We start from the raw sequence: 25830 nt of genomic DNA on the forward strand, positions 1-25830 counted from the left end.
TAGAAACACTCCTGCCTAGTAACATCTTATACATAGCTTTGCACATTTTCCCAAGTGTTTTCTTAGATTAAATTCCTAGGCTTATATTAATGTACTGTATTAGTCTGGTTGTATTGGCATATTAGCCTAGACACTCATAGGTAAGTGAGTGAAAATGTTCCTATTTCTGTCAAGAAATAAAGGCATCAGTTTTCTTGCTGTCCAGGAGCCCTGTCAAGGACAGGGTCTCTCTCAGATTTGCATGGGGCAGCCAGTGGGAAGCACACACTGAAGAGGACACACAAAATTGGTCTGTGGGGATCCTGTCTTGGTTGCTGGGATGTACAGGGCGGGGAGAAGGAGAAGCAGAGGTCCTTCCTGGGGGCCTGGCTCCTTGCTTCGGGGACAAGACATGATGGGAAGCCCCCGCTGGTCCAGGACTCTTGCCTTGTTGCTCTTTCCCATGGGGGCTTCTCCCTGTGCCCTTTTGCCTCTCAAAACCCAAAGCCCTCCTGGGTCCAGGGGTGACGGCTTGCTCTCTCCTGTCTGGCAGTTTTAGCTCCACACCCAGGTCCTGGGAGGGCAGGTGGAGTCTCTTGAATCAGGCACAAGTAGTGGCTTGGCAGCAGGCTCTGAGAGTCCTGGTTCAAACTGTGGTTCCCTCCCTCATGCAGGCCTGGGCTCCTTTGGGCATAGGTGTCACTAGGATGAGTGGACAGATCTGGAATCAGCTGCCCCCAGGTCCAGCTCTGTGCACACTTGGAAGAGTGCTGCTTGGCCCACTCTCTTGGTGTCTGTTCTCAGGCGTTTGGACAGGTGCATACGAACCACAGGAAGGTGGCTGCGGATGGTGAAAGCCGGGAGGAGAGTCTGATCCAGGAGTCGGCCTCCAAGGAGCAGTATTACATGCGCAAGGTGCTGGAGCTGCAGACGGAGCTGAAGCAGTTGCGCAACATGCTTACCAATGCACAGTCGGAGAGTGAGCGTCTAGCCTCTGTGGCACAGGAGCTGAAGGAGGTACTTCGGGCTGGGAAGGCTGCCCTATGGGTGAGGAGACAGTTCCCATGTGCCTGTGGAGGGTGGTGGTGTGGGGGCCACACCACTACCCATTCCACCTGCCCAGCTTCAGCCTCACCTCGTCCAGGGTCTGGTAATTGTCCTGGCTCTAGGTGTGAGTTGGTATGCATCCTGGGTCTCAAGGGAAGCTCATTCCTCTGGTAGAAAGTGGGACTATAGCCTCCATCTGCCAGCTCCTGACAGAGAAATCAGAAGGGGTTGCTGCAGACAACACCCAGGATCAGCCTGGCTCCTGACAGGGACCTAGCTATGAGAGGCCTGACTAAGTGGAGAACAGAGGGAAGTAGCTAGTGACCTCTCAGGGAGGTGGAAAGATGGGTCACTGACCCCAAAACAGAATTGGACAGGGATGGTGGGTGGAGCTAGAAGTCTTTATGAGCTGCAGTCCTAGCCATGGTTTGGGGGCTCCTGGTCCTCAGAGTCCCAGGGTTCTTAGGAAGGCAAAAGTCCATCTTTTGAGCCTCAAGAGAGGCACACCCTCTGTTCTGAGAGGAGGGCAGTGACAGGTGACCAGACAGGCAGGTGGTTCTGAGTGCTGATCAGCTCTGATGTCCACATCTCAAACATGATGGTCCCAGAGGGCTGGGAGGGGACACTGGCAAAGTTTGGGACAGAGTCCAGGGACTAGCAGTAGCAAGAGAGCAGTCACCCTTCCTGCTTGGGTTCATTTGGGGCAGAGATCATTGAAGCCTGTGGGCCTGGGAGGATTTTGGCTTGGATCTGAGGGTGGACTGAACTTCAAGGCCTACAGCCAGAATATGTGATCTCATTTCCTCTCACAGGATCACCCTGTGATCAGGATGGGGAGGAGAGCCTGTCAAAGTGAGGAGTTGACCTCCTCACTGCCCAGCCCAGGTTCATTCTGCACATACCTTCTCCCAGAAGGGCCTATCCTGGGCTGTGAGGAGAGTGCTGGGACCTGCTGACTCCTGGTTGTGCGTGCCAGGAAGTGAGCTCAACTAGTCCCACAGGATGTTAAAGAACAGGTCTGGTGGGGCGGGGATCCTTGCTGTTCCTGTTAGTGCTTCAGGAGAAAGTCTGCCATTCCTCATGCTTCCTCAGCTACCTCTTTCTCCCAAGGCAGAGCTTGCACCCCTGAAGTCCCTGTGAGGCAGGCCATGTGGAGCCTTCCTGGGTTTCCTGGTTAGGGAGGAGGTTCCCTACTGTCACCAGCTTCAACCAGATCCCTGGTCAACCCCCTCGGTTGCTGGCTGCATTTGTACCTCACTCCCATCCCTCTTCCCCTCCCTCTCCTGTGGCTCTTCCACCAGTCCTGCCCTGCTGTTTCTGTCCTGGCTGCCAAGCCAAGCTCCTCTGTAGCCTCTGGCATGGCTGTGTCTTTCATGCACGGGCATGCATAAGTCTCATGCCCAAGGCTCATACCTGGCTGAGGGCCCTGGACCATTAGGACATGATACCAAGCACTGTCCCCAATGAATACCAGCTTGGCTGCCTCAGGATAACCTAGCTGCACAAGCCTTTCAAGGTTACCCCCATGAGATGCCCCTTTCACAAGGAGTGTATCTGTGTCCCAATGCCCAGTCCTGACCTGTCACATTCAGTGACTGACGAGCCAGCCTGTTCATCCTCCTTGTACAACTAACTTAGAAGTTTGTACCCCCATGCCCAGCTCACCACATGGCCCTCTAGCCTTGGGTCCTAACCTCTATACTGTATGTTGTCTGGCCAGGTAGCTTCTGTCCTGGGATGTGGCCCTGAGATCCATTTTGTAGGTGGGGAAGTAGAGTCCCAGGAAGCCAGGCATGTCTGCAACTGGCTGGAAGCTGAGTCAGGGCCTATTCCTATGCTGGGGGCTACCGTTGAGAAATAGGCCTGCTGGTTGTAGAGGGGTCAGCCTCATCTGCCAAGGCGGGCACCCGGGTGATCTTGCTGTCCAGCTATATCCTGCTTTTCCTGTTCTAATGGACCCTTCATGTGTCAGGCCCTGTGCAGCCCCCACAGTGAGTGATAGGGATGCCCCAGTAGCAGTCCCCTCCAATCCAGGCCAGGAGCCAGGAGCCAGGAAAGAACTTATTTCCTTCTGTGGTGACAGCTGGGTTTCCAGGACTAGCTGGAGGGAAGCTGGGCATTTGGTCACAAGGTTGAGGTATCTGGGAGGTCAAGAGCAGCAGCATCAGGCACCAGGTAAGCTCTGCAGCATGGAGTGGACACCCATGTCCAGAACCAGGTGATGGGATTAGGGGGCTTGTCATGAAAGTGGACAGTCTGGGGGCAAGAGGGGGAGCCCTGGGTATGGAGGAAGCAGCACAGGTGGGGCCCAGCAGGGGTGGAGGAGCCATGGGGCTCTGATGGTTCTGAGGGAACAAACCCCATGAAGAAGCACACATTTCTCCAGGGAGCAGGGCTGGGCCTGAGTCACTAAGGTGTGACATCTAGCAACGTCTCACCAGGAGATCAGGGGAGTTGGTGAGGGAGGATCTGCAGGGGGCAGGGTGGACGCCCCTGCTTGGGCAGCCTACACAAGGTAAGCTCATTCCACTCTCAGCCTCTAGAATTACACATGAAAAACACTCATCTTCCCAGACACCCAGGAAGAGGTGCCCCTAGCCCCAGGCAGACACACCTGCTGCCTCCATCCTGCTCCCCATTCAGAGCCTGGTCTTTGCCAGGCAGCTGCAGCCATGGTCACTGGGACGTCCTAGGAGCTGAATTCTAGTTTATTACATTACTTAATTTTTATGAAGCACAACTGGTCATGCATGCCTTGTGGCTGCAGTGTGTACAGCAGAGCTATCAGACCTTCCATATCCCTGCAGAACCACATTCCTTGGCCTGTCCCAGGATTCTCTGGTCAGACTGGCTTCAGTGTCTGCTTCAGGATCACAAGTGCAGCCTGAGTGGTCATTCATCATCTAGTGGAACCTGTTGGAAGAATGGTAGCAGGAGGTGTGGCTGGGGACCCAGGCCTATGGGGCCACGAGGAGATAGCCCTCACCTGTGGAATCACAGCCCCAGCCCTGCATCACACTGCCTTGTCTGTCTAGCTTGCATGGTCATCATGGGCACCGGTGTGAGGCTGGTCCCCAGGTTCCCTTCTCTGATGCTCCCTCCTGTTCCTTGTGTCTTTGTTCCCCCCAAGTCCCTACCTTATCTGTCCCAAGGCCTAGCATGCCACTGTGGTTCTCAGTCCCTCCTGGGGTGGACAGGGAGAGTGGGTGGAGGTCTGGCCAGAGGACAAAGGCCTGGCTTGGTCTGGATCCTGCTCTTATGATCTGCTGGTGCATTCCCTAAAACCACTTCTCTTACGGTTCCAGGATGGCCATTCTCTCTGGTGTGTGTCCTCTCTGCACATTCTTCCATGGGCCTTTGCATGGTTTCCTCATTGAAGGGGGGGTGCCTTCCTTTCAGGAAACCTGAGGGGTCAAGGTGTGATTGTGCTGGGTAGACAGGGAAGGAGCTCCGAGGGGCATAGGAAAGGGTGACTGACATACCAGGTGCCTACTGGGCCCCTGAGGCTAGCATTGTAGTCACTTTTTTTTCTTAGGCCAACAAGTAACCTGAGGTCAGGGGTCCTTTGGAAAGGGGAGCTGAGATGAGACCCCCTACTAGCCCACCTTCTTCCTCCATCAGGGATGCCATTGACAGCTGTGAGAAGGTGCTTTCCTGGGGGAAAACCACACTCCATGGTGGCTAGTTGGAGCTTGTTTGAGCCCACGGATTTGGGGTGTGTGTTGGGTGGAGGTTCCTGAACCTGTAGTGTGGGGTGGGAGCTTGGTCACTGTGGAAATCAAGGTGCAGGCCTGCGAGTCCTGCAGTGTCACTAAATGGTACCTTCTGCTGCTGTGCGGTGTCCTAGGCCAGTTGTAACCTGGGTGTGCCTTGCCTCACTGCCCACAGGGCCCACTGTGGGCTTGGCAGTGGAGCAAGGCAGGACAAGGCTCTCGGGGCCCTGGGAGACCCGCACAGGCTCTGCCCCAGGCATGTCTGCCCCAGTACTGAGTTAGGAAGGTCAGGTCTGCCCCAGCCATATGGGAAGCTACACTTGAGTTTTTGTTTCCGCAGCCTAGAGGTCCTGTTGCAGAGATCTGTGGGGAGCTGGTGGGTTTTAGATCTTCCTGTTTCCACTCTGCTAGGTGGCTATGTTTGGTGATGCCACCTGTGTTTGGGCACTTCCTGCAGGTTAAGCATCCTGACTTAGCAAGGAAAGAGGGAGGATTTCACCAGAGGTTTTTGGCAGAGAGATAAGCAAGCCCCAGCTTGTGTGTTCACGGGAAGCTGGAGGCTCTGTGTGTGGAGGTGGTGGGCAGCGGCTTGGTACAGCAAAGGGCTCATGGCCACAGTCTGCTGAGAGCAGTGAGACCAGTGAGGGGCTCCAGCAGCATTTGAGCAGAGGAGAAACAATATAAGAGGAAAACCAGTTGTGTGAGAGCATCCCCTCTGACTGGAGGTGGGGAGACTAGTTCAAGCAGATGAGCTAGTTGTCACCTGCTGTGTGACCTACAGCAAGGTGGGATGGTGCATGGATGTTTGTGAAGGCTGAAGCTTCCCTGCCAGGTTTCCTCACCACACTCTTCACGATGGAGAAGAGGCCCTGAGAGGTGCACTATGCGGGGGCAGTGGCCCTCACAGGCTGCTCCCTGCCTCCTGTGTCCTCTTGGCAGCCCACCCAGGTCCTGGGCCCTGCTCCTATCTGAATCAGTTTGAGCTGTCACCACATCAGTCTCATTAAGGGGGCCACTTGGAGCAACAGGGTGAAGGGAGATGGTTTGTCTAGGGAACAGTTCTGTCCCAGGGACATTGGCCATATCTGGAGACATTTTCAGTTGTTAACAGCAGGGGAGGGGGCTGCTAAACATCCATCAACATGCAGAATGACCGTAGAATGTTCCAAAATCTGGGGCCCAGGGACTGAGGTTCTGGCACATGTTGCCAGGGGCAGCCTTCTCCCTGTAGGACATCTGAACCCTCAAGGCAACTTGAGTCAGGAAAAACTTTTTAACAGCTTTATTGAGATAGTTCATATTCTTATTGAGATAGTTCACGTTCTTACTTAAACTGTACAGTTGAATGGGTTTTAGTATATTTAGATTTATGTACCATCTCAAACCAGCTGTAGAACATTTCCTCACTCCAGAAAGCAGCCCAGTTAGCAGTCTCTGCCCACTCCTCCACTTAATCCCTCTGCCCCCCACAAACACTATTCTGCTTTCTATCTCTGGATTTGCCTTTTCTGGACATTTAATCTGTGTGGAATCACACAGTATGTGACCTCTTGTGTCTGATTTTTTCCAGTCATAACATTTTTGAGGTTCATGGTGTAACGTATGTCAGTTGTATGAATGTACCACATATGTTTATCTGTTCTTTAGTTTGTTTTAGTAATTTCTCAGGGTTGCACTCCAAGAAGCAGCATTGCCAGGTCTGGTGGTAACTGTGAAACTGTTGGAGCAGCTGCCACCTATTTCTACTGCACCGTACCACTGTAACCCATTTTGCAGATGAAGAAATGGAGTCAGACAGCTGAGGCCCTGTGCTGTTCACCTCTGCCTCACACTGCCCAGGGCCCCAGCTCCCCTCCAGCCAGCCACACTTGCCCTGACTGCACTGAGCCACTGAACTTTAAGGGTAGCAGGGCCAGCTGGGGCAGGCTGCTCACCTCACCTTCCTCCTGGCAGATCAATCAGAACGTGGAGCTCCAGCGGGGCCGCCTTCGGGACGACATCAAAGAATACAAGTTCCGGGAGACCCGCCTGTTGCAGGACTACTCAGAGCTGGAGGAGGAGAACATCAGCCTGCAGAAGCAGGTGTCTGTGCTCAGGCAGAACCAGGTGAGTGTCTGGCTGGGATGGGTGAGTTGTCTCTGGGTCATGGACCTCGCACCACCTCACTTTGCCATTTCACGTGGTCAAAAGACCACACACTGCTATGAACCAGGTGAGTGGTGGCAAGGTGTGGCTCCTCGATGACCATAAATGAGAACAAGGCCTCTGGCTTTAGTGTTGGCTGACATTAGCATGGCCAGTGTGTCCTGGCCAGCAAAAATGGGGGGAAATGCAGGAGCTGGTGAAGAAGTGATAGCAAAAACTCCAGGGGCTCGGTATCCAGCTCAGTCCCCTCTGAGGTGCTGACAGGAAGCCCAAGATACTCCATGCCCTGTGGGACCCTGGAACTGTTGGCATGCTTATCCCTCCTGCTGTCTCAAGTTTGCCAGTCCCCTTTGATTTTTTGTGGTCCTGGACCTTGAGGGGCCCTCTGGGTGAAGCCAGTGGGCCTTCCCTGAGGAGCAGTGTGGAGATGTTCAAGCTGTCAGCTCTTGCTCTTGAGTAATCTCAGCAATGGGTGGGACGAGGAGGGTCACCTTCACTTGTGTCAAGACAACAGGTAGTTTTGGACACTCAGGTCCCTCAATGCCTGTCCCTGTTACCTACCCCTCCACAGGGTAGGTACTAGGGAGACCTTTTTCCCAGTTTAAATTCTGCATAGGGAAGTGTGGACCCATTTGTTTACAGAACCTCTGTGTTTGCAAAAGCCAGCAGAGAATACACTTCTCCCCAAGAATGCAGGTACAGGAGCTGCACGGGAGGCCCACTGTGACACTGTGGGTCACACACAAGGGTCCCGAGGAGAAGGAGACCTCACCCTCAGGCAGCACATGGTAGAGTCAAGCCCCCTCCTAGGAATCCTCCTCCCCCAGCCTGCAACCATCAGAGATGTACTTACTCTGCCTCGGAGTGGCTTGTTCCTTATATTTTCTGCAAATGTTACAGAATAATTAGAATGTTTTGTTAAATTGCACATAGACTGATTCCCCCTATCAAGCACAGGTTTCTGCCTACTTCTTTGTCCATTTGCAAATACAGTTGTAGCAGGATTCTGCCTCTCCTATTCACTTGGGCATCTAGAGGTGGGGGTACTGAGTGGCTATGGCAAATCCCACTTCAGTGGGAACTGTAGTTTCTTTGTTTTGAAATATCCTTGGAATTCATGGTTATAGCACACATTTAGATACATATTTTGTATTAAAATATTTAGTTAACTGTTAATATTAGGTAATTTTGTAGAATTTAAGATCAGTATGCAGTTGGTAACATATTACATCATCTAACAAATTTGCAGTGTGGCTATTTCTGTTCTGGCTTTTGCATTGCTCACACAACATGCACACTTGTTCTGACTGTTAACACCTCATGCTCAGAACCACTACAGCAGCCACGGAGTCAGCACACTGATGTTTCCTCCTGATCACTCAGGCTCAAAAGAGTATCAACCCTTCTTTCTCAGGTGGAGTTTGAGGGCCTCAAGCATGAGATCAAGCGTCTGGAGGAGGAGACCGAGTACCTCAACAGCCAGCTGGAGGATGCCATTCGGCTCAAGGAGATCTCAGAGCGGCAGCTAGAGGAGGCACTGGAGACACTGAAGACGGAAAGGGAACAGAAAAACAGCCTGCGCAAGGAGCTGTCGCACTATATGAACATCAATGACTCCTTGTATACCAGCCACCTGCATGTTTCCCTGGAAGGTCTCAAACTCGATGATGCCGAGACCCTGGCTAATGGCTTTGAGCACAGCTGCCTGGCCAAGCTGCCGCTGGACAGTAAGACCTCCACACCCACCAAAGATGGCCTGGCCCCACCTTGTCCCAGCCTCGTGTCTGACCTCCTCAGTGAGCTCAATCTTTCTGAGATCCAGAAGCTGAAGCAACAGCTAATGCAGGTGAGTGGGTGGGTGTGTGGGTGGGGGTCCACCTCTATTTCTGCCCTCACAACCCACACTTTGTTGATATTACCCACCTTATCTTACATTTGTCTTAAACTCTGTTATATAAGTGGAACCACAGCATTACAGGTAGAAGGAACCCAGAGAAGTGGGTTCCTGTTTATGAGATTGAAGTCTCAGTGCTGCCCAAGGTTTTCTCATATCCCTCTGCATTGTCTACATGCAGTCTTCGTCTCTGTTTTGTGGACATGTCACATCTGGGTTTTGTGTCCCGACTGAATGGAATTCCAGGGTTTGTAATGTGTCCCCTCAGTTTGCATGTCTCTGAGGAGGAACCCACCTGGCCTCCCGAGCCTCTGTGCAGGGGAGGACCAACAGTGGCCCCACCCATTGCACCCCCACCTAGACATGTTACTGAACTCAAGAGGTCTGCCATTTGGGGTGTTCTGTTCAAAAAGATAGTTATATTTACTTATAGCAATTAAAGGAGACAGGATTCATATCCAAAGCTCTGCCTCCCTCCCAGAAGGGAAGCTTAGCTATTGCTTATATGCACTATTTGGTCAATTACACATTGATTTCTTCTTTGCAGACATTTACCCTATTCAATTACTGTCAAGCTCATCCTATTTATAGCGGGTTCTGAAAAATACTGTGCTACATTTTAACATATAGCAACAACAGCATTTAGTAAGAACTACCCAGACCCTGAGACACTTGTCCTAACAGTGTCACAGACTGGCCAACAGGAAGGTGGGTGGGGTCACTGCTGGGACTATCTGGGGGGTCCCTGCAGGCTTTTGACAGGCCCATCTCTGTGCCTTTGCAGGTGGAGAGGGAGAAGGCAGGCCTGCTAGCAACACTGCAGGATGCACAGAAGCAGTTGGAGCAGGCTCGGGGGACCCTGTCAGAGCAGCGTGAGGAGGTAAAACGCCTCACGGAGAGGCTGAGTGCTTTGCAGCACCTGCAGGCTGGCAAGGAGCGGCGCACAGCCCTGGACAGTGAGAAGGAGCACGACAGCCATGAGGATGGTGACTACTATGAGGTGGACATCAATGGGCCTGAGATTCTGGCCTGCAAGTATCACGTGGCTCTGGCAGAGGCTGGTGAGCTCCGGGAGCAGCTGAAGGCCCTACGTAGTGCACATGAAGCCAGCGAGGCTTGGCATGCTGAGGAGAAGGGCCGACATGAGGCAGAGAGCCAGGTGCTTACCGAGAAGGTTTCCCTGCTAGAGAAAGCCAGCTGCCAGGACCGTGAGCTGCTGGCCCGGCTGCAGACAGAGCTGCAGAAAGTCAGTGATGTCGCAGGTGAGACGCAGGGCAGCTTGAATGTGGCCCAGGATGAGCTGGTGACCTTTAGCGAGGAGCTAGCCAGCCTGTACCACCATGTGTGCATGTGCAACAATGAGACACCCACTCGTGTTGTGCTGGACTACTACCGTGAAGGTCCAGCTGGTGCTAGCCACTGCAGTCCTGAAGCATGTGGGCACCACTCACCTGTCCTGCCCAAGGGGCCACTGGCTGCAGAGGGCGGGGCTGGGGACAGCAGCCCCTCGCTGTCCTCACCCCTGAGTGACCCACGTCGGGAGCCCATGAACATCTACAACCTGATTGCCATCATCCGTGACCAAATCAGGCATCTACAGGCAGCTGTGGATCGTACCACAGAGTTGTCACGGCAGCGCCTGGCCTCACAGGAACTGGGCCCTGCCACAGACAAGGACCGGGAGGCACTCATGGAGGAGATCCTCAAGCTCAAGTCTCTGCTCAGCACCAAACGGGAGCAGATCACCACACTGCGTACAGTGCTGAAGGCCAATAAGCAGGTGTGTACTGTGCTTGGGCAGGTGGGAGGTTGATGGGGGTGCCTCACCCTCCTCAGCTTCTCAGGGTCTGCGTCATCACAGGTCAGCTCAAGCCTCAGGCTGTGGATAATGTTGGTCATGCTACTTGGGGTTAAAGCCTCAACTTAGTGTTGTGGGGAGGAGCTGGGTACTGAGGGGCCAGGCAGGTTGCAGTCTTGGCCTGTAATAGGCAGACCCTTCCCCCATTCCTTCTACCCATACGCCCTGTATGTCTTTGACCCCCAGACAGCTGAGGTGGCCCTTGCCAACCTGAAGAGCAAGTACGAGAACGAGAAAGCTATGGTCACTGAGACCATGATGAAACTGCGCAATGAGCTCAAGGCCCTCAAGGAGGACGCAGCTACCTTCTCCTCCCTGCGCGCCATGTTCGCCACCAGGTAACACTGACTTCCTGTCACTGCTCAACTAGTGGCCCAGTAGCTTAGTGCTGGGGAAAGTGCCATTCTTGCTGTTTGTGAAAATCTACAGGATACTGATTGTGTCCACTATATATGTAAGATGAAGCTGAAGGTCCCTAGTGGCCAGTCTGCTGGTGGGCAGGTTACACGAGGTAGATCTTGGGGCCAGTAAGTGACAAATGGGTTTGTCCCCCAGAACTTTGCTGGAAGTTTGTGAATTAAGCAAGGCTTTTCTTAGCACCAACCCTCCTCCCTCTCAGTGTCCCCTGTCTGACCCTGTCAGTCAGAGATTGGGGTAGGAGGAGTAGAAGTGGAGTGGGGGTGGTAGAGGCAAAGCTGCGGGCCTTGAGGGAAGTTCACAGCTTTGTGGTGTTTCTGCCACCCACTGGGGCATGGTGCCATCTGCTGACCTGTTTCAGGCAGGTCCTGGGGAATGGCCTGGACGGCCCCTAGACGGTACAAATGCATTATCAAGGGTGGGGAGGCTGAGGCTCCCCAGGTTAAGTAGGGTTGGAACTGAGCTCAAGGCCTGCTTTTCCTCATGCTGGGTGAGGTGGTGGGTGATCCCCACCTCCTGGAGGGTGAAGGGAAAAACAAAGTTAGTTCCAGGCTTCTCCGAAGCTTCCTCTCCTGGGCAGGGTGCTTGGGAAGGATCTGTTAGTAACCTCAGCACTGGTATGTTGACCCCCACTTCCTCAGCTTGTTTAAAAAACCTGACTTCTCCAATGGAGCTGAGATCACAAATGTTTTCATCTCAGGGCCAGAGCTAAAATTCACTGTTGGCCCTGGGCCCTAGGGAAGGGAGAGTTGTGAGGGGGGGGAAGCCCAATACCCCCCCTGCTCAGGCCCCACTCTGCCCCTCAGGGGACAAAGCCTGAGTGTGCATCTATCTCTCCCCTAGCTCCATATTCAGGTGGGGGGGGGGGTGGTCACATGTCAGTTAAGCAGAAGCCAAAATGGGCTATTCACTACACCCACCTGCACCCTTCCTAAGCTCTGGTTTGCCATTTGGTTCAGATTTACTAAACTCCTGTGTGGATATGCTAACCTGGGAACAAGCAAAGTCCTTTCCTTGGATTTATCCCCATACTCTTGAGAGCCAGGTGATGTCTTGCCTCTAACCAACTGCCGCTGGGTTACCTGAAGGCCTTGCCTCCCTCAGTGAAAACCAGCTTCACAGAATCCCTCCCAGAGAAAGCCAAACTGCTGAGGGGGCAGGGCCTCTTCTTCCAGCCTGATGAGCAGAGGGACTCCACTGAGGTCCTCTCACCAGTGCTCATGTTCCCCACCCGGGTCCTTCAGCCATGCTCTCACCTCTGATGTCCCCACAGGTGTGACGAGTACATCACACAGTTGGATGAGATGCAGCGGCAGCTGGCAGCTGCCGAGGATGAGAAGAAGACACTCAACTCATTGCTGCGCATGGCCATCCAGCAGAAGCTAGCACTGACCCAGCGGTTGGAGCTGCTAGAGCTGGACCATGAGCAGACCCGGCGGGGCCGTGCCAAGGCTACCCCCAAAGTCAAGCCCAGCACCCCTAGTGTAAGTCACGCCTGCGCCTGCGCCAGCGACAGGACCGAGGGCACTGGGCTTACTGCCCAGGTGCTCTGTGGTGAGAAGTATAACATTTGCTGTGATTAGGGCCTCAGGCTGCACACTGCAGCTAACCTATTGCTGCCACCTGTCCGCTTCACCTCAACTAACCCAGCAGCAGCGGGACCGCGGTACTAGGCTGGTCTTAACCATGACTAACGTACAGAGGGAAGGATTTAGTTAAGATGGTGTGCTGCTCCACCTGGACAGTGCAAGCTAGGTGTCTGCTTCTCATCCCTTGGGACCGACCACCTTTCACAGCAGCTGCTCTCTTGGTGGGGTAAGGGTTGGGGGTCATGGTGGGGTTGGAGCCATGACTTATTGAAAAAATGTGGCTTCCCAGGACCTGGGTGTCATCAGCTCTGCTGATGAAACTTGCATGTATCTAAAACAGATGTGCTGCTCCAGCACCCAGGGAGCACTGTTAGAGGTTCTAGCTGGGTTCTAGCTCCTTCATCAGAGGACAGAATTACTTTGTAGTTTGTACACCATTTCACTACAAATTCTGTTTGGGGAAAAGGGTAGAATTTCTCCCCTAAACCCAGAGAAAGAGAAGACCTGAGCTGAGTCCTCCAGCCCAGGCATACCCATGCTCCATGCGTCAGTCACACTTGTGCAGCTCAGTCACGCCTGGCTACGCCCCAAGATCAGAGCTTCAGCTTTTCTTTGAGATTTGCTCACTGGTCTGGTGGCCAGTGAGATGACATTTTAGAAGGCACAAAGCCTGGGGTTTTTCCAATGAGAAAAATCCCAAGTGCCCAACTAGACAGCTATCCTCGGGGGAAGCCTGTCCTTTGTATTTAGGAGTGCCTGGCTTTCAGAGCAAGTTTTTCCACCCTTTTTCCATAATCAAGCCTTCCTCCAAGAGGGGCTTTAGTTCTTAAGCAGCAGCAGTGCTCTGGAAACCCCCAGCTGCAGCTGGAGCCAAGCGCAGTGTGGTGAAGACTTGCCTGGGCCCAGTGTCAGTTGAGGATTCACTGAGGAGGGATGTGGTTCTTCCAAATCGCTGTAATTGCAGGGATGGTGACAGGAAGCAAAGGCAGCTGTGGGGTCCTCCTGTTTCCAGAAACTTCATCCATACCAGAGCTTTGGTACATTTGAAAGCAGGACTTTTCTCAGTATTTATCTCCCTTTTATCCCATGAGGCCCATAGGGTGTGAGGCTATAGTCCTCTCCCTGAAGGGCTGTCAGTGGCCTAGCAAGGAGGTTGCATTGCTCTCTCACATAGGTGTCTACTCCAACACTACTCTGCCCCTTGGTTCCTTAGTGTGTCTCAGTTTTCAGCAGACTCCAGATGCTACACAGACCACCTTGGGTTTTACAGACCACGGGAGTGGAGAGGTATGGGTAGAGCACACATGCATGCCTGCTTCTGGATGCCTGTCCCTGGCTCTGGGTTGCTGTGCTGATAGGATATTGGTCTTGGATCCCCTTCCCACTAGAGAAGGGGTCAGTCCTCCACTTACACCCGTGTAAGCAGGACTTTTGGAGAGTTAGGGTTCTACATTACCACTTCTGTTCCCCTTGCTGAGCCCAGCATGTGGCTTCCCTCTATGTCTTCATGAGGTACTTAGAGCTGGAGGTTCTCCTAACACATGCAGGTCTTTGCTGCTGACTAACACACTCATGCTTTCACAGCTCAGCAAGAACTGTAGTTGCCCGACAGGTGACTGGTTCTAACACTGTCTTGTTTTCTCCCGTTTTCAGCTGTAGATTAGCTGCCAGGAGAACTCAGCCACCGGCCCTGTCACACTGCAGCCCCTCCCCTCCCCTCCCCTCGGCCCACGCAGAGGAAGGAAGGGCAGCCTAAAAGTCCACTTAGAAACATTTTTGGATATGCCACTGCAATTCTTTTCAAAATAGCATTTGTGAGTTTTTAATGGCAGAGGGAAAAAGCTTTGATGTTCAGAAAGCTGGCAGCCACTGCTTGGAAAGGCCTTTGTACAAGCACTTGAAGAACCTGCTGGGACAGCAGCACCAAGCTCACTTAGGAACCCACTAGAATTGCTCACTACTGGGGTCTCCCTATTATAGATACTCCTTTTTCATTTGATCAACCTTTGCACTTTTAATATTTTTGATATTATATTTGCTTCCTTAATTCCTCACAGAGACAGTCTCCAATGTTGTGATCTGTCTTGTTCTGTAGCACCCCGTTCTTAGCTCCTGACATGCTGATTTGACATCAGCATGTGGCACAGATGTGTTCTAGTGTGCAGCTCTAGACTGTTTGATAAAGCCTTTGACCCGGCAAGGAGCTTGGCTAAACATCCATGCTGTGGTTCAGCAGCCTTTTAGATTTTACGGCATTGTAGTTCATGTTTGAAATTAACAGTTTTTAAATGCCATGTTCATTAAGAAATCCAGGGTTTTCTGATTCTGGGGTTTTTCATATTGTATTATTATTATTCTTAGGAATAGTTTGATGTAACAAGAAGAAAACTTGACCTTTGCTCTGGTTAAACAGTTATAGGCACTTGAGAACAAAAAAGATAAATTATTGAATGAGTAGTATTACCTACAAATACCAGAATTTTCTGGGTTTTAAGACGTTGTGAAGCATGACTGATTAACAGAATTTTATACAACTGTACCAATGAAATTCCAAATTGGAATTGTTTTGTTACTCTGGTTGTTGTGCCAAATTGTGGTACACTTAGAAAATTCTACAATTGTCAAATTTTAGGGTGTTCTATTTCAACACCTTTTAGTAATCATTGCCAGTTGTGCCTTCATCAGGTAAGGGAGGTGTCCCAGCATAGTTATTCTCTAAAATGGACAGTGAAGAGCTAGTTGGGAATGTTGAAGGCCAGTGTGGACCAACAGGTGTGAAATGCATAATATATCTTCACACTTGAACCTGGGCATCTTCATTGAGGGAAAGAAAACAGCAATTGTGTAAAATTCTGTTAGTCAGTGATTCTTTACTGTATAGATCCTTGGAAATTCAGGGGCTGAGAAATGGAAGTGAACACAGACCTTGAGTGTGCTTTGGGAACCAAATGGACTTTATGGGACAAGCTAAGCAAGTGGTGTGAGTAACATGCCATGTTTGTGAAGAGCCACTGGGTAGCAGGGGAGCTGTGCTGTCAGCGTCATGCAGTAGGGTGAAAGCTAGCCATAGTACTTTGCAAATATGAGAAAAAGATGTTATATATTCTCTTGCTTGGTGTAACTAATCACTGTTAATTTCAGGAAACAGAACTTGCCAAAACTCCTTAGCAAAAGAGGTCTGTCCAATTTGCTGAGTGAGGTTGTGCAAATGGTCAAATCGATACTCAAGGAGGAAGAACAAGTGTCCTTCCTCTCAAAAATAAAGGACAAATTATAATTAGTAAAAATAAAAGAGTTCTGTTTCCTGGAATAAGCATTTCTTATTCCTAGTTGTAGGGACCCCTATTTTTACTTTCTACTACAGTGTTGATTCATAAGAAATAATGTCACATTTATGATAATTTCATCTATATGGGTATTTATTTGCAATGATGTCTGAGTACTGTATTTTTTTCTATGCATTGCCTAGTGTCAAGAGTATTGTCTTTATTAAGATCATATGCATGTTTTCCTGCTAAGAAACCTTTACACAGACCCACACAAACAAATACACAAAAATGGTTTCAGATTCTGAGAAAATGAGGCAGAGAATGGAAAAGGAATTAGGAGAAGAAATCAGTTGACTTAGGACACAGATATGGCATGAAATGCCTGAAAGCCAGTGCATATAGGAACAGTGGGCCTGGGTGAGGGTCATGTTGGTAGGACCAATAAATAAAGAATGATACAAAGATAAAGCACAAGGCTTATTCTCTCTCATTGCTTTGATCCCCTGCCCTGGATGACTGGGTCTGGCAATGCACTGTAATTCCAGTACCTCAAACAAAACCCGCCTGTTGGGAATCTTGATGGTGGGAGCTGGAGGCAACCTTCAGCACAAATTGGTGGGGAGGGGGAGGTGTGCCTCCTGTAATGAGCATCAGGTGTCCTGAGTACCCAGCACTGTGGCAGTGAGAGCACATTGCCTTCACATTGTCCTGACCAGAAAGCAGAGAGATTTGGACAACACAGGACCCTTTGTTGTCCAAACCCTTGCTCACTGAACCGAGGAATGACTAGTTACAGGCAACAAGTTACTTGTTTGTTATCACAAAACCATATTCATCTGCAGGAATGTGTACAAGGCATGTTGACTCCATCTAATGATTGGTTATGGTTGGTGAGTATAGGGGAAACATCCTGGCTGAGGAAACAGAAAGTCCCTGGGATATTCTGCCACTCCAGGGCAGTCTCTTGCCCTGGCATGTCCCCAGGACCCCTCCCTTCCCCTTGGATTTCCCTTGGCCTCTAGGTCACTACGGGCTCCTTACTCTGATGATCCCTCATCCCTCTTTAGTTAGCAGTGGCCTGAACCTATCTTCAACTTGGAAGTTTCTTTTCAAGAGAGAAAGGTTTTCCTATCCTAACTCTGTAGCTTGAACCTATCTTCAACTTGGAAGTTTCTTTTCAAGAGAGAAAGGTTTTCCTATCCTAACTCTGTAGCTAGAAAAATCTTCCTTCCCTGCTGGCCCATGTTGTTACAACAGAACCCTGGAAGAGGGTGAGACTAGAATCTGCAACAGATCTGGAGGAACCTCTCCCTGCAAAGAGTGGACATTGGCAGTGGGCCAAGTAGGGCAGGACCCTTTCCAGGTGGGGATACCATCTGGCCCTTGGTTCCTACCACCTGTGTGGCGCATTTTGGCCCCGGCCCAGTCCCGTGTGTTGGAGTGTTTGATTTGCACAAGCAAAGATGTGCCAAGACCTTCCCTGTTCCCCCAGTGTGCTCTGGGTCCTTGTACATCTTGCTTTTCACTTCAGGGGTAGAGTGGCAGCCTCCCAAGTGGGGAGCATCTCAGGATGCTGTGCAAGAAGGGGCATATGGTGCTGACAGGAATACTCAATCTTCCCCTCCAACAGGGAATATCTTCATTTCCACCATCTCCTTCACCTTCCTATAGCAGTTTTCACCCCCACCTCTCAGAGCTGGAAACAATAGTGCCATGTTGGAGACCTTTAGGTGAATCATCCGTTTTTGGTAGCTGACTCATCCTTACTGACAATCTTACTCTGCCTCAGTTCTCCCCTATAGGTTGGAGACTGTATTTCTTTGCTATGAGGTTGCTATGAAGCTTCATTAAAACCTAGGTGCCCAGCATGCAGCAAATGCTTAATAGATGAATGTTGCTTATATGATTCTTGCTGCCACCGTCATTATTACCAAGATCTAGGATGCTAGGCTATGGAACTGGGCCTTGGTCCCATGGGGAGTGTGATTTTTAAGTCAGCTTTTTGCCAAAGCATAGTTTGCATTTAGGAAAGTGTGCATACTAATGTACAGACCAGATATGCATACAGGAAACACCTGTGTGACCAAAAAGTCACAAAGTTCCTAGGAGTCCTCCTTGGGACACATTAACAGAATGCCTCTGTCTACTGACCCTGGCGAGGTACTGGGAGAATAGATGTGCTAACATTCTGACATCACCTGGCATGGGATGATTTTGGTAGGAATGGGCTGCCATCAGGTTTGCCTCTGTGCTCAACTTTCAGCTGTGTCAAAAACAGCAGAGATATAAGGTCTACATCTTGTCATTTTTGTCAGGCTTCTTGTGGGCAAGTACACTGGCTCTTGTTAATTCACCTTGGTTCATCTAGGAGCCTACCTTTGTAAGACTGGGTCCATGGGGTGAAGTCCCCCACCCTGTGGTGGAGCTCCGTTCCCTAAGCAGGAAGAGGCAACACCTTATTTACCCTAAATTGTTTGTGAAGCATAGCACACATAATGTAAGAGTGCAAACAACTGTCCACTGGCTGGATTTTTGCAAAATGAACACACTGCAGCCACTATCCAAATGAAAAGCAAATGAGGGCAGCCCCCTCAAAGCCCTCATACTCTCTGCATCCAATCTTCCTCCCAGGGATAACTCAGAGTCTGTCAATTTAGGTAACTTGTACCTATTTCTGTACTTTATATAAATGAGAACAGAAAAGAGAGGCCTAGAGCTTTGGTAGTTTTTACTTCCCAAATCTCATTGATTGTTCACACCATTGTTGAACTGCGCATTTACCAGTGACTCATTAGATTCAATGATATAATATAAATTAATTGAATGTAAAGGCATGGAAAAATATACTCCCCACAAATAGTCAAAACAACAGGAATGATTATGCTAATAGATAAGTGAAAGTTGTTGAGACAAAGGACATTATATAATGATAAGAGTCAATTCACCAAGAAGATATAAAAATTATAAACATTTATGCACTAAGCAATAGAGCCCCAAAATACAACATACAAAACTGCCAGAATTGAAGGGAGAAATAGTTCGACAACAATAGAGACTTTAGTTATAGAACAAGGTAAAATATCAAGAAATAGAATACTTCAATAGGACCCTAACCCAAAATTACTTGAACAGAACTATAAGCCAAGCTTAACAACCAACAACAGCACAGTACATCTTTAATGTGTACAGAATTTTTTCCAGGGTGAACACACATTAAGCCACAAGTCTCAGTACATTAAAGATGACTGAAATTATACAAACATTATTGGCCAATGACAATGGAATAAAGTTAGGAATAATGTAGCAATTCAAAAATATGTGTAAATGATAAGACATACTTGTATTATTTTTTAATCCTTACCTGAGGACATGCTTATTGATTTTAGAGAGGCAGGGAGGGAGAGAGAGAGAGAGAACATTGATTGCCCCTGGTGAGTGCCCCAATTAGAGCCTGAACCTACAACCCTCTGATTTATGAGACAATGGTCCCACCAACTAAGCCATGGGCCAAAACAACACACTCCTTAATCACAGTGGGCCAAGGAAGATAATGAGAGGAAAGACAAATAGCTCTCAAATCAATAATCTAAATTCCCACCTTATGAAACTAGAAAAAGGACAACAAAGTAAGCCCAAAGGAAGGAGAGGAAATGAAATAAAGATAAGGTTAGAGATGATGAAATAGGAAATGGGGGGGATGGTGGAGATCAACAGAACCAAAAGTTATTTCCTTCACAACATGAGCAAAAATGACAAGACCTTTGCACACATGAAGATGTGGCAAAAAATTAGTTCCAGCCAAGATGGAGGCATAGGTAGAGACCCTTTGCTTCCTCACACAACCAAAGGAGGACAACAACCAATCTGAAATTGGTAAACCACCAAAAGCTCCAGAAAATCAAACTGCATGGAACTCCAACAACCAAGGATTAAAGAAAAGATCAACCACAAGAGCCAGAGCAGCCAACCAACTCAGAACAATTCTGAAAACAATGTCCACAACTCAAGGACATTGGGGGCGTGGCTGGCTGCCCAGCTCTGTGGGCTACGCAGGAAGGACTAACTACAGGGGGCTCAGAGGTGGCTGTGGGCTATGGCTAGGGTTGCCGGCAGTAGGAGAAGCTCCCAGTCTCAGGAGAGTCCCTTGAAAAGTACGCTAGAGATAAGCAGGCAAGCCACATCATTCCCTCTCTGGCCACTCCCCCACAGGCAGCAGCACTGCGTAGCAAAGAGGGTTGCCCCATCCCCTTATAACCTATCAGCTGCACCAAGGCAAAGAAATATGGCCCAAATGAAAGAACAGAGTAGAGCCTCAGAAAGAGAGCTTAGCAAGGAGATCGCCAACCTACCTGATGGAGAATTTAAAGCCCTGGTAATCAAAATGCTCACAGATCTGACTGAGCCTGGTCAAAAAAGGAAAACACAAATGAAGGATACCCAAAGTGAAATAAAGCGGAATGTTCAGGGAACCAACAGAGATGGGAAGGAAACCAGGACTCAGAGCAACGATTTGGAACAAAAGGAAAAAATAAACATCCATCCAGATCAAAATGAAGAAACAAGAATTCGAAAAAGTGAAGAGACTTATGAACCTCTGAGACAACCTGAAATGTTCCAATATCTGAATTACAGGGATGCCAAAAGGAGAAAAGGAAGACCAAGAAATTGAAAATTTATTTGAACAAATAAATAATAAAGGAAAACTTTCCCAATCTGGCAAAGGAAACAGACTTCCAGGAAGCCCAGAGAGTCCCAAGGAAGATCGACCCAAAGAAGAACACACCAAGGCACATCATCATTAAGTTACCCAAGATTAAAGACAAGGAATCTTAAAAGCTGCAAGAGAAAGGAAAGAGTTACCTGCAGAGGAGTTCCCAGAGAAATCGGCTATCAGCTGATTTCTCAAAAGAAACCTTGCAAGTAAAGGGGCTGGAAAGAAGTATTGTATTCCAAGTCATGAAAGGCACTGGACCTACATCCAAGATCACTCTATCCAGCAAAGCTTTCATTTAGAAGGGAAGGGCAGATAAAGTGCTTCCCAGATAAGGTCAAGTTAACAGAGTTCATCACCACCAAGCCATTATTATATGAAATGTTGAAGGGACTTATCTAAGAAAAAGAAGATAAAAAATATGAACAGTAAAATTATAGCAAACTCACAACTATCAACAAATTAACCTAAAATAAGAGAGAAACAACAGAAACAAAAACTAAGGAAACAACCAGAACAGGAATAGAATCAGAGAAATAGACATCACATGGAGGGATTTCAGTGGGGAGGGGGAAGGGAGGAATGGGCGAGGGGAGGTACAGGAAAGAAGCAGCAAGTTACTAGGCATGAGTTAGGGAGATATTAAAAATGGTATGGAAAACATAGGACTCAAAGAACTTATATGTACAACCCATGGACATGGACTAAGGTGGGAGGATGCTGGAAGGTTGGGGGGGAGGGCAGAGGGTGGATGGAGGGGGAAAATGGGGAAAACTGTAGTAGCATAATCAATAAAAATATTTTTTAAAGTTGAAGTGAAAATGGGAGAAATTATTACTGAATTTATAGAAATATCAAGGATTATAAGAGTACGGTGAATAATTCTACAGAAAAAAATTGGATAACCTAAATCCAAACTAAGCAAAAAGAAGGAAATAATAAAGATTAGAACAGAGATAAACAAAAGAGAAAATCAAGAAAATTAAAGGGAGTGTCTTAGAAAATTGACAAACCTTTAGCTAGACAAAAAACAGATGACTCAAATTACTGTAACTGGTAATGAGAATGGGGACACTACTAATGGCTTTACATAAATTAAGAGATTAGAATATTATAATGCCAACAAATAGGTGACTTTAATGAAGTAGTAAATCACTAGACTCACGCTACCAAAAGTGACACCAAAGGAAATATATTTTTAAAATCCTCACCCAAGATTATGTTTATTGATTTGAGAGAGAAAGAGAAAGTAGTACCAGTGTGAGAGAGAAACATTGATTGGTTGCCTCCTGCAGGGTGCCCTGGTTGGGGACTGAACCTGCAACCTTCCTGGGGACTGGATGATCTTCCAACCAACTGAGCCACCTAGCCAGGGCCAAAGGATAACCTTAACAGACTTATAACAAGAAATTGAATCAGTAATTTAAAATCTAACAACAGGATTTATGGTTTCTGGTCCAATGTGTAAGGAACTTAGAGCTCATGACTTTATCACAACAATAAGTAAAAAGCAGAACAAACTGAAAAAAAAACAACTCTTCTTGATCCATCATAAATGTGAGGATACAGGGTATACCACTGCCCCCAAAATTGTGGAGACAGATAGGTACAGAGAATTACAACTTTCCTGAACACTTATAACCAGTACCTGGGTAGGAAAACCTAAACTCTAATAGATAAATTGCTGGAGGCTCAGTGCAGACAAGTGTGAAAGCTCCAGGAGCTCTAGTAATGGATGGGAAACCTCCCACTTAAATGAGTTTTACCTCTAGGAGCTCTACCAGGTTCCCACAGTGAAGACTGGAGAAAAATCTTCTCAGGCTCCCAGCAACAGAAGGAAAAAGTGGCCATTTGAAAGACCGTACAGCATTCTGTTCTTAACTAGGTCTATTCTCAAGACAAACTACTTTACCACAGACCAATTTGTGGGAGAAGGAAAATATCTAACTCCAGACTTTTCTGGCCATACTTGACCACCTAAAGTGGTGAAAAGAACAAAAAAGTGTGAAGCATAAGGACACTAAAAACAAGTTAATCACAGTCCCACTGAATGCTTCCCCTCCCCCACCGTACCATTCTATTAACTAAAAGTTCCCTTTCTTTAGTATCATGTCTGGCTCTCAACAAGAATTTAGGCATAATAAAATGAAAGAACTCCCCCTCCCCCAACACACACACTTTGAAGACATAGAGCAAGCATTAGAACCAGACTTAAATATGGCAAGAATGTTACAAGTACCAGGCCAGGAATTTAAAATAACTGATTAATACATCAAGGGCAGTAATGGAAAAGAAAAAGTACCAGTAAGAACACACACAGAAAGACAGAATAATTAAGAAAGAATAAAAAACTGGAAATTAAAAGACGCTCTAAGAAATAAAAGAAGCCTGACCTGGCCAGTGTGGCTCAGTGGATGAGCATCATCCTACAAACCCAAAGGTCATGGTTTTGATTCCTGATCAGGGGACCGGCCTGAGTTGCGGGTTCTGTCCTCAGGGAACGTGCAGGAGGCAGCAGACTGATGTTTCTCTCTCAAAGATGTTTCTCTCCTTTTCTTTATCTCTCCCTTCCTCTGTCTCTAGAGTCAAAGAAAAAGAAATAAATAATTTTTTAAAAACACTAAAAAATGGAAAACAATATCCAAGAACTGTGAGACAACTACAAAAGATATAATAAGACACACAAATGGGAAAACCAGAGGAAAAAAGAACAAAAGAAGAATATTTGAAGGCAGTAGTGACTGAGAATTTCCTAAAATTGTCAGACACCAAGCCACAGATCCAAGAAGCTCAGAGAACACCAAGCAGGATAAATGCCCAAATAAAACTATACACAGGCATATGATATTCAAACTGCAGAAAATGAATCTTGAAGCACTGAGGGGTGGGTGGGTGGGGTGGGGGACAGGACACAAAGGCTTACTTATAGCAAAGCAAAGAATTACATACGACTTCTCAGAAACCAATCAAGCAAGAAGAAAGTGGGTGTGAAATATTTAAACTGGTGAGACCAAAACAAATAAACTAGAATTCTGTATCATATGAAATTATTCTTGAAGGTAAAGAATAAAGACTTGCTCAGGCAAACAAAAATGGAGGGAATTTGTTGCCAGTAGACCTTCCTTGCAATAAATGTTAAAGTTTTTCAGAGAGGAGAAAAGTTATATAGGACAGAAATTCAGATCAACATGAAAGGGCTAATATTGGAGAAGAAATAAAGGTAAAATAAAGACCTTTTATTATTACTTGATCTGACAGATAACTATTCAAAATAATAGATATAATGTGTTTAATAATTACAGATTATGTATAAGTGAAGTGAATGACGACAGTGATACAACAGGAGAATTAAGAATATTTTGTTACAAGTTACTTGCATTACCTGTGAAGTGGTATAGTATTATTTGAGAGTGGACTTGGTTAGCTGTAAATGTATTTTAGAAACTCTAGGGCAACCACTAAAAAAGTTTTTTAAAAAAAGACATAACTGATATGCCAGGAAAGGGAGAACACAAAAATAGGAAGAAAGAACAGGGCAATGATCACTTTAAACATTAGTGGTTTAAATACATCAATTAAGAGACACTGACAGACTGGACCAATAATAAAGACCCAACTATATTATATGTTGTCTCAAAAAAACCCACTTTAAATAAAAGACATATAACTTAAAAGTGAAGGGATGGAGAAAGATACACCATGCTAACACTAATGAAAAGAAAGTGGGTGGTGGCTATATTAATTTCAATTGTAACAAACTTCAGAGCAAGGAAAGTTTTCAGGGATAAAGAGGGGTATTACATAATAATAAAGGGGTTAATTTTCCAAGAAGATATAACAGTCCTTAATGAGTATGCACCCAACAGCAAAGCATATCTGAAAAAGCTGACAGAACTGCAAGGAGAAACAGATGATTTACTATTTCAGTTAGAGACCTGAACAACTTTCTATCAGAAATGGACAGATACAACAGTCAGAAAATCAGCAAGGGCATATCTGATGAACTCAACAGCACTATCAATCAATTGGATATAAATGACAACTGCAGACTATTCAATAACAGAATACAATTCTCAAGCTCACATGAAACACATTTCCCAAGACGGACCACATTCTGGGCCCTAAAATTAACAAACTTAAAAGAATAGAAATCATACAATGTCTGCTCTCAGACCACAGTAGAGCTTAACTAGAAATCAGTAACAGAAGGACAAAATACCCAAGTAGTTGTAGATTAAATAATACACTAATAAATGACATGTGGTTGAAAGAAATAACAGGAATTTTTAAATAATTTGAAGTAAATGAAAATACATCTTACCAAAATTAGCAGTATGCATTAAAGCATTGTTTTGAGGGAAATTTGTACCACTGAGTGTGTATATAGGAAAAACAAAGGATCTAAAACCAATAATCTAAGGTTCCACTTTAGGAGAGTAGAAAAAGAAGAGCACTGTAAGTCCAAAGTAAGGAGAAGGAAAAATAGTAATTAGAGCAGAAGCAATGAAATTGTAAATAAGAAAACGATAAAAAATATTAGGTAAAAGCTGATTGCTTGAAAAGATCAGTAAAACCGATGCTCTAACCAGGCTAAGGAAAAAGAGGATAAATTACTAATGTAAGAAATAAAAGGGGACATCACTACAGTTCTCTGAACATCAGAAGGATAATAGAGGAATACTATAAATAATTACGCCCACAAAATTAGCACTGAGCCGAGATGGGTTCACTGGTAAATTATACCAAACATTTAAGGAACAGATTATACCAATTATTTGTATTCTCTTCCGGAAGACAAAAGCAGGGAGAATACTGATTACTATAAAGCTACAATAATCAAGATGGTGGCGTAAGGGCAAAAACAAAAAAAAAAAAAAACAACAAAAAAACCCCAAACCAACAAAAAACCCCAAACAACAAAAAAATCAATGTATCAATACGGAACTGTACCGTAACCACTGGACATGTACTGGCAAAAAGTGAGTCCAGACGCCGACCTTACCCCCCACCTCCTGGGGAGCCTGGACTGCATCTCCCCGTGGGCTATCTCCAGGCCACCTGGACCTCCACCAGCGGTACGCCGGACTCCTTGCTTTCCGCCCCAAGCAGTCCAAGACGCAAGCGCAGGCTCCTAACTTCTCCCTCACTTCCGGCGCGGAGCTGGTAACGTCACTTCCGTTTTTCAGGACTTTGCGTCCGAAGGAGACA

General features: G+C 47.4%; 1 protein-coding gene and 1 long non-coding RNA gene across 5 annotated transcripts in view; one reads left to right on the forward strand and one right to left on the reverse strand.

Moving 5' to 3' along the window:
- Window positions 1-25830, forward strand: part of BICD2 (BICD cargo adaptor 2) — a 61185-nt gene that overhangs the window by 35162 nt on the left and 193 nt on the right. The window contains exons 2-8 of one of the 4 annotated variants that reach the window (XM_037157088.2): window positions 784-996; window positions 6693-6845; window positions 8299-8730; window positions 9563-10558; window positions 10823-10974; window positions 12327-12537; window positions 14296-16385. In XM_037157088.2, coding sequence (XP_037012983.2) covers window positions 784-996; window positions 6693-6845; window positions 8299-8730; window positions 9563-10558; window positions 10823-10974; window positions 12327-12537; window positions 14296-14301 — 2163 coding nt within the window. In that variant the 3' untranslated portion in view covers window positions 14302-16385. Of the gene's footprint in view, window positions 1-783; window positions 997-6692; window positions 6846-8298; window positions 8731-9562; window positions 10559-10822; window positions 10975-12326; window positions 16386-25830 lie in introns of those variants that run through there. The other 3 variants (XM_037157086.2, XM_037157087.2, XM_053662800.1) reach the window with 3 other exon arrangements.
- Window positions 953-25731, reverse strand: LOC119058135 (uncharacterized). Its single transcript, XR_005084202.2, has 5 exons — window positions 25573-25731; window positions 23016-23201; window positions 3817-3939; window positions 1115-1232; window positions 953-1020 (listed from the first exon to the last, which is right to left on the reverse strand). It is a non-coding gene; the product is annotated as an uncharacterized LOC119058135 (long non-coding RNA).

This window comes from Artibeus jamaicensis, unplaced genomic scaffold (genome assembly GCF_021234435.1).
Source record: "Artibeus jamaicensis isolate MK-2021 breed Jamaican fruit bat unplaced genomic scaffold, CSHL_Jam_final contig_288, whole genome shotgun sequence".
Taxonomy (NCBI): domain Eukaryota; kingdom Metazoa; phylum Chordata; class Mammalia; order Chiroptera; family Phyllostomidae; genus Artibeus; species Artibeus jamaicensis.